The sequence below is a fragment of the Gobius niger genome, assembly GCF_951799975.1.
Source record: "Gobius niger genome assembly, chromosome: 1".
NCBI lineage: Eukaryota > Metazoa > Chordata > Actinopteri > Gobiiformes > Gobiidae > Gobius > Gobius niger.
In genome coordinates this window covers 76,454,192-76,463,879 of record NC_136852.1, presented here as the reverse complement: position 1 = coordinate 76,463,879, position 9,688 = coordinate 76,454,192, and the positions used below count along the sequence as shown (strand labels likewise).

The following is a 9,688-nucleotide window of genomic DNA, read 5'->3' as shown; positions in this document are numbered from 1 at the left end:
TGGCGTAGTGGAGCAAAGCACCTTGATGCTTCGAACCGTGTGTGATGCAATTGGCTGTGAGGCTTCAATGCTTCATGGGGCTTCATCTTGCCATCACTAAGCAGGAGGCAAGTTTAACAGTTTATTTATCAAACTGATGGTGGCAGGCCGTGGAGGCAGGGAGCAGGTCACCAGGAACGAGACACCAGGAGAATCTGAACAGATGAGGACACAGCATGTAAGTATTTTCCAGGTAAGTAAAACACAAAGTGCTTCCAAAACAAGGAGCTCTGTAACGCTACTGAACAGGACAGAATTATCTGGCAGTGCGGTGCTGAGACATCCAGGCCTTCATACTGTGGTTGATTAGGTAATGATGTGCAGGTGTCTAGTCTGCAGCTCCAGGAGGAGTCAGTCACGCCCCCTGCCACACACTGCTCTGCTGCAAAAAGAAAACAAAAGGGGGGAGGGGGACAGCACACAAACCAAATCATAACAGTAGGGCTGAAACAACTAATCGATTAATCGATGACTAATTGATTAATTAAATAGTCGACAACTATATAAAAATGACATAAAAATGTAGTATTTTTGATGAAGTCCTACTTTGTTTATATAGTTCGGGTCTGTGTACATTTTGTTCATTGTAAATTTCATGAATAGAGCCTCCAACAAACATTTCCCTTTAGTTTACTCCATCAACACATCTTCAAACAGCGCCACTTAACCTATATGTGATTAAAAAAAAAAATAGAAAATATATAATTTTCCTACACCATTCACAGCCAAGCGATTATTCGATTAATCGTAAAAACACTCAATAGATTAATCGATTACAAAATAATCGATCGTCGCAGCCCTAGTTGAATGTTTTGTTTTATGGGGTAAACGTATCATTAGCATGTTATGTTTAGATGTCACCAGACCTATCGCTTCTGTATGACTCTGATCACGGCTACAAATGCGTCACAATAGCCGTGCGACACGCACATGTGATGAAAGTACTGCATCAACAAGAAGAACAAGGTAAAACTAACATCAAAGACACAGCATCTTACTGACCTGAGGAGAGCAGCTTCTGAGCGTCAGGTAAAGCTGCTCCACTTCAGTCCAAACTCTGTTTACTTTGACAGAAAGACTCGTCCATGACGTGGTGGAAGTAAAGCCTCGTGACAGTTTCTGCTCCTTGTTTCCTGATAAGTCCATGAGCGATTTCAAAGGTTCCTCAGCGGCGCAGCATCGAGTGCTAGTTCTCCTGTAAACTCGCCGTCACGAGACGCGCTCCCGTTTGAGTGATATCCAGCTGCAGCGTGAGTCATGAAGCAGTTTTTTAATGTGTGCGGGTCGGGTCGGCAAACTGAGAGGCTTTTCTCCGGGTCGGGTTTAAATTACAGCGGGTCGGGTTGGTGCGGGTCAGAAAAAAAGCCGACCTCTAGTGGTCGGACTCCTGACCGAACATCTCGATCGAGCAAATGAGCAGATCCAGGTAAAAGTACAATCTTTGAGATAATACTGTTTTAATTTCAGAATGATCGCCTCAGTTTTCTTACGGTATTTGAATGTGCCTTAGGATCTACAAACACAACTGAAGGAGCTGGAAAAGTAAGTCTTAATTTAATGTATCAAAACAAGAAATAACACAATGAGCAAACAGAACTTTGAAGCAGGACCTAGTCATATACAGAGGGCTACGTCTTCCATCTCCTTCAGCACGACTTTAATCTGACTCCTGTATTCAGTAACGAATAATCAAACGCATGACTATTTCAGAGCCAGCATCAGATTAAAGTTACTTTTCCAAGTCAGTGCATTACTATGTCATTTTCCTTTGTAAAAACAGACATATTTTCCTTGTGTTTGCGTAACCTCTACTGCACAAACTTAAACAACGATGTAAATACCCAATAGTCACTATTTGAGTTTGTGGATTGTTAGGGACCAGGCAGTGAGACCATGAGACAAAGGCTTCAAATCTCAAAAAATGCACTTTATTGGCCACAACAAACATGGGCCGATAAAAGAGGTCAACTTAATGTAACTTTACAGAAATAGAATGTGCAAAGGAAACTAACACAGACAAACTGACCTCCTCAAATGAGACAAAAGGCAACTTAGATACAGCTTGGACCAATGACCATCATATATGAGTAGGTTCCAGTTTTTATTGTAGTTTTAATTACGCAAAACAAAAGTACTTCCATATGGAAAAATCATTTTCTCTGACTGCAGCTGAAGTTTATTTAGGATTTTAATTTATTCTAATTTGTTCCATTTTAGCCTTGACCTGGTTTCAACACTTCATTCGTTTTCCCCCATTTATTTTCCAAAGGCAGTGCTGTTGGATTCCCCAATAACCATGTCTGGTTTGTGAACATTTCAGACAGAGCCGTGAAGAGCTCCAGGCTGCACACGCCACAGTCCACCAGCAGGAGGCAGAGCTGTCCCAGGTCAGGGAGGACCTGAAGGCAGAAAAGGCTCCCTTTTTACACTTGACTACTTCCCTATTAATTTCATTGATATTTTGTGATTTATGGTGGATTGGCAAACTCAAATAACTGCTTGTGTTTTATTCTCATTAGGAACGTGTGGCTTTTTTTAAAATATAGTTTTATTTAAAAAACCTGCCCTGTAATTAATACAGGCTTTTTAATCTTTCTAACCCATGCGAGTGCCAGTTTGGGCAAACGTTTTGACCCAAGGGCACATTGGGTTTCGACACTTGTCAGGAGGACCAACGGTCATTTCTTCATTAATCAATATTTTCCCTATGGCATAATTTTTCAAGTCTTGACCAGAGCAGATACAAGTAGGAGAAAATGAAGACTACAACTGTTAAAGTTTGAAACACATTTAGTCCTGGAAAACCAATTTTCCAATGGTGTCTTGTCCATTTACCTGCTTCCTAAACAAGCCAGTATTGAACCTCCAAATGAGGGTCTAAACGGATGAAATCAGGACTAAAGCATGTCGACCAAATACTAAAGACTGTGGTGTTCCTCAAGGGACCTGCCTTGGTCCACTGCTTTATGCCATCTTAGTACTGAAACAAGCTAAACTAACCATGTATGCAGATGATACTACAGTTTAAAATCTTTAGCTGTAGTAAGAAGATGCCGTCAGTTTCAGAGCCCTGGAAGTCACATCCGACAAAAAGAATATATATATATATATATATATATATATATATATATATATATATATATATATATATATATATATATGGTGGTCGAAAATGACCGAGCCTTGATCCTGTGGGACTTCCAGATACAGACGGACAAAATGGTAATGAACCAACCGGACATTGTGGTGGTGACAAAGAGCAGAGGAAAGCCGTTGTGGTCGACATAGAAATACCAAGACTTCAACATAAGAAAAAAGGAACACGAGAAACTAGAGAAACACCAGGGGCTCAGAGAAGAGCTGGAGAAAACCTGGAGGGTGAAGCATCAGTGGTGCCCGTGGTCGTTGGGGCACTCGGGGCAGTGACCCCCAAACTGGAGGAGTGGCTCCAGCAGATCCCAGGAAATACATCAGACATCTCGGTCCTCTGGTAGAGGACCCGAGCTTGGAGGAAAAAGACACCGCCCGCGGAGGGTGAGAAAGAGTTTTCTTCACACCACAAATTATCTCACGATAATTATCTCAGGGGGATTTTTTTTTTTTTTTTTCATAAATAAGGAATTTAAGGTTATTGGTCGAACAGTTCCATGTACTCCACTTGCAGTGTTGTTTGGAGTTTGGAATGGGCAAGAAATAAATATGAGGTACAAGTGACATCAATATCCGCTGTATCCAGCAGAGGGCGCTCCCGTATAAGGACCATTGATCTGCAGCTGCAGCTTTCCCCAAACTTCTCGTAGAAGCTAACCCGCTAGCGTGTTAGCATATTCGACGCTTTTCAAACATTGACTTCAGCTCGTCTCTGTTTCTCTGAGAGACATACATTGTTATTATTATTATTATTATTATTATTATTATTATTATTATTATTATTATTATTATTATTATTATTATTATTATTATTATTAGTAGTAGTAGTAGTAGTAGTAGTAGTAGTAGTAGTAGTAGTAGTATTAGTATTATTATTATTTGGTGCGTACGTGAGGCGTAAATGCCGGAGTTTGTGCTTCCGCTGAGGATCGCGCAGCGTCACTGCCTTTACTTCCGGGTCACTTCCGGATTCAGAGCGAGAGGAGCTTTATGTGAAGTTGAAGCTGATCTGAGGTAAATCACGGATTATCTGATTCGTCCATGAACTAAACTGCTTTTATATTTGTATATTTCCTTTATTTCCCATCAGCTACAGAACATTCCCTCCTGCGCAGTCACAGCTCATGAGGCTCTGTTGTTGTTGTTGTTGTTGTTGTAACATTTAGGACCTGATGTTTCTGGAGTTATTGCTTTATTCGGGTTAAAGTAAAGTCCCGTAATGTGAATATCACACGTCGTTAGGCCTGTTTTCACTGGAAAAGTCTTATCTGAGCAAAATATTTAGTTTCACTTGAGTTTATTTGAGCAGCTTCCAGTTACACAGGGTTCTGACGTAGAGAAGTTTACAAAAAGACATCGTGCTGTATATTAAGGGTTGACGGTGGCTCAGAGAGTAGAGCGAATCCCGCTGATGCGCACTGTGGTTGTGTCCTTGGGCAAGACACTTCACTTCCTCGCCTCCAGTGTCTGCCACACTGGTGGGTGGATGAGAGAGTGAATGGGTGAATGGTTCCTTGATTGGAGGACATTTTGACTTCATTTTCTGTTTTCCGTCATATATTCATCAATAATAGGTAACAAACTATAAAAGCTCATTGTTTCATATGATGTTTGATATATTTAGTACAACCCAGTCACTGTCATTCAAATACGTGTGCTAATGTTAGAAACTAGCTGTTTAGCTAGCTGTTACTACTGACCAAGGAACAAACTTGCTAAAGCAAACTTGTAAATAAAAAGAAGTGAGCAACATTTGAAAAGCAACATGTGCAATTATCCCTGTATTTAAATCACTGACCCACTTGCACTATGATGTAAACCTGCACTGCTAACACTGACTTTAACATGTTTTTGTTATAGTCTGTTTACTTAATTATTTACTCTTTTATACTTTTGTCCCCACAAAGTTCATGGTAGTCATTGTACATAAGAAACCACTATTTCACTATTTACTTATTTATTTATTTATTTATTTATCTACTTTCTCACCTTTTCTGCCTCTTTGCACCTGAGTGTTTCTAAGAACTGAATGTAAAAGTACATTTCTGTGAGATCAATAAAGGCTGATCTTCTCTTAAACTAAATACAATTAAATGATGCAGTTTTATCCTAAAACATTGTGTAACAGTTTTGCACAAGGTAAAGTGAGACTTTAAACAAAAAAACTGACAAATAGCTCCTACACTCTATACTCTTGTACTCTATACTACACAAATACTCTATACTACACAAATACTCTATACTCTCTATACTACACAAATACTCTATACTTTCTATACTATACAAATACTCTATACTCTCTATACTACACAAATACTCTATACTCTCTATACTACACAAATACTCTATACTTTCTATACTATACAAATACTCTATACTCTCTATACTACACAAATACTCTATACTCTCTATACTACACAAATACTCTATACTTTCTATACTACACAAATACTCTATACTCTCTATACTACACAAATACTCTATACTCTCTATACTATACAAATACTCTATACTCTCTATACTACACAAATACTCTATACTCTCTATACTACACAAATACTCTATACTTTCTATACTACACAAATACTCTATACTCTCTATACTACACAAATACTCTATACTCTCTATACTACACAAATACTCTATACTACACAAGTACTCTATACTCTCTATACTACACAAATACTCTATACTTTCTATACTACACAAGTACTCTATACTTTCTATACTACACAAATACTATATACTTTCTATACTACACAAGTACTCTATACTCTCTATACTACACAAATACTCTATACTCTCTATACTACACAAGTACTCTATACTCTCTATACTACACAAGTACTCTATACTCTCTATGCTACACAAATACTCTATACTCTCTATACTACACAAATACTCTATACTCTATACTACACAAGTACTCTATACTTTCTATACTACACAAGTACTCTATACTTTCTATACTACACAAATACTCTATACTACACAAGTACTCTATACTCTCTATACTACACAAATACTCTATACTTTCTATACTACACAAATACTCTATACTACACAAGTACTCTATACTCTCTATACTACACAAATACTCTATACTCTCTATACTACACAAATACTCTATACTTTCTATACTACACAAGTACTCTATACTTTCTATACTACACAAATACTCTATACTACACAAGTACTCTATACTCTCTATACTACACAAATACTCTATACTTTCTATACTACACAAATACTCTATACTACACAAGTACTCTATACTCTCTATACTACACAAATACTCTATACTCTCTATACTACACAAATACTCTATACTCTCTATACTACACAAATACTCTATACTCTATACTACACAAATACTATATACTTTCTATACTACACAAGTACTCTATACTCTCTATACTACACAAATACTCTATACTACACAAGTACTCTATACTCTCTATACTACACAAGTACTCTATACTTTCTATACTACACAAGTACTCTATACTTTCTATACTACACAAATACTCTATACTACACAAGTACTCTATACTCTCTATACTACACAAATACTCTATACTTTCTATACTACACAAATACTCTATACTTTCTATACTACACAAGTACTCTATACTCTATACTACACAAATACTCTATACTCTCTATACTACACAAATACTCTATACTACACAAGTACTCTATACTCTCTATACTACACAAATACTCTATACTTTCTATACTACACAAATACTCTATACTACACAAGTACTCTATACTTTCTATACTACACAAGTACTCTATACTTTCTATACTACACAAATACTCTATACTACACAAGTACTCTATACTCTCTATACTACACAAATACTCTATACTCTCTATACTGCACAAATACTCTATACTCTATACTACACAAGTACTCTATACTTTCTATACTACACAAGTACTCTATACTTTCTATACTACACAAATACTCTATACTTTCTATACTACACAAATACTCTATACTTTCTATACTACACAAATACTCTATACTCTATACTACACAAATACTCTATACTTTCTATACTACACAAATACTCTATACTTTCTATACTACACAAATACTCTATACTTTCTATACTACACAAATACTCTATACTTTCTATACTACACAAATACTCTATACTTTCTATACTACACAAATACTCTATACTCTCTATACTACACAAGTACTCTATACTCTCTATACTACACAAATACTCTATACTCTCTATACTACACAAATACTCTATACTCTCTATACTACACAAATACTCTATACTCTCTATACTACACAAGTACTCTATACTCTCTATACTACACAAGTACTCTATACTCTCTATACTACACAAGTACTCTATACTCTCTATACTACACAAGTACTCTATACTCTCTATACTACACAAGTACTCTATACTTTCTACACTACACAAATACTCTATTGGTTTCTAAAGTCTGTTTCCCTGACAGGAGGAAAAGCCTGGTGCCGGTCAGTGACACAGACGACTCATGGCGGCTGTGGCTGCGGCTGTGGCGCTGGACGAGCAGCAGGTGACGGAGAAAGACGCCTCTGGCCTGGAGCGAACTCTGCCGGCTTTAGTGAGTCACTGCAGACTTTTCTTACCCTTACCCTATAGGCCAGAGTAACGCCTCATTTGAAAGCTAAGACCTGCTCTCTGACAATAACTCTATGCAAGTGTAGAAGAAGACGGGAATCCCAAACCATATCCAGATTTTAACGCTAGGTCGAAAAGGGACATATTTTCTTCAAGCATTCCTTAAAGAGGATGAGGCGATTAAGAAGTGGAATCAGTGATGATGACGATCCATTCCTGAGCGAGCAGAAACCCAGCGTACGTAAAGGAACAGAACGCTGTCAACAATTACCAAGCTTTACCCAAATCTAAAAGCTATTTGAAAATGTGCTTGGTTAAGGCGAGGCTTAAGAGGTTAATCCTGATTTATATTTTGATGAAACATGAAACAAACATGGCCAATTGTTAGAGGGTTAAAGACTGAAACACAGAAGGTTAAACACAGAGGATTAAAGGCTGAAACAGATATTTATGTTTACATTGGGTATTTAACCCTCTGTGTTTCAGTCTTTAACCCTCTGTGTTTCAGTCTTTAACCCTCTGTGTTTCAGTGTTTAACCCTCTGTGTTTCAGTCTTTAACCCTCTGTGTTTCAGTCTTTAACCCTCTGTGTTTTAGTCTTTAACCCTCTGTGTTTCAGCCTTTAAAGGAATAGGCCACCGTTTTTACATACATAGATATGTTCTTACCTCACCTTAGACGAGTTAATATATCCCCGTCTGGTCTTTGTCCGTGCGCTCACACATACGCAGCCTCTCCCACATGTCACATAGCTCCAAAAAAGCTCACGATAGAAGCTACCAAGCTCTTCCACGTGTTCCCTATTTAAATAAAGTTACGTGAAGTGTTTTCATGCGAAGTATATTTACACAGAAATGTAGCATGTGGATTTTATAAGCAGATAAAAAGGGGAACTATATTGTGAGGCGTAATGATACAGGAGCACAGCGTCCGCGCAGTAACTCCTAAAGACTTCCCCGCTCACTTCCGTCAGTAGAAGCTGCGTGACTTGTACAGAGCGAACAGAGAACAGTTGAAGAAGCCTGGATAACTTGTGAACGATGCCTTTTACGTGCATCGTGCTGGGCTGTGATAACAAGCAGAAAGTATATAGTGTAGTAATGTTTCACACATTTCCAACTCACCCCGGACGACGACACAGGACTCAGGAGCTCCACCATGAGGTAGGAATGCGCAGCACTTTCCCAAAATATATTTTCTGCTTGTTGTAAAAGGCTCTGTACAAGTCACACAGCTTCTATTGACGGAAGTGAGCGGGGAAGTCTTTAGGAGTTACTGCGCGGACACTGTGCTCCTGTATCATTACGCCTCACAATATAGTTCCCCTTTTTATCTGCTTATAAAACCGACATGTTACATTTCTGTGTAAATATACTTCGCATGAAAACACTTCACGTAACTTTATTTAAATAGGGAACACGTGGAAGAGCTTGGTAGCTTCTATCGTGAGCTTTTTTGGAGCTATGTGACATGTGGGAGAGGCTGCGTATGTGTGAGCGCACGGACAAAGACCAGACGGGGATATATTAACTCGTCTAAGGTTAGGTAAGAACATATCTCAGTATGTAAAAACGGTGGCCTGTTCCTTTAACCCTCTGTGTTTCAGTCTTTAACCCTCTGTGTTTCAGTCTTTGAAACACAGAGGGTTAAAGGCTGAAACAGACATTTATGTTTACATTGGGTATTTAACCCTCTGTGCTTCAGTCTTTAACCCTCTGTGTTTCACCCTCTGTGTTTCAGTCTTTAACCCTCTGTGTTTCACCCTCTGTGTTTCAGTCTTTAACCCTCTGTGTTTCAGTCTTTAACCCTCTGTGTTTCAGTCTTTAACCCTCTGTGTTTCAGTCTTTAACCCTCTGGGTTTCA

The 9,688-nt window shown here is 38.2% G+C and overlaps 1 protein-coding gene across 1 annotated transcript in view; it reads left to right on the top strand.

Annotated features, from left to right (window-relative positions):
• Positions 1-4,147: 4,147 nt before the first annotated feature.
• Positions 4,148-9,688, top strand: part of ascc2 (activating signal cointegrator 1 complex subunit 2) — a 31,113-nt gene continuing 25,572 nt past the window's right edge. The window contains exons 1-2 of the mRNA XM_079564865.1: positions 4,148-4,203; positions 7,681-7,809. Coding sequence (XP_079420991.1) covers positions 7,720-7,809 — 90 coding nt within the window. The 5' untranslated portion in view covers positions 4,148-4,203; positions 7,681-7,719. The remainder of the gene's footprint in view (positions 4,204-7,680; positions 7,810-9,688) is intronic.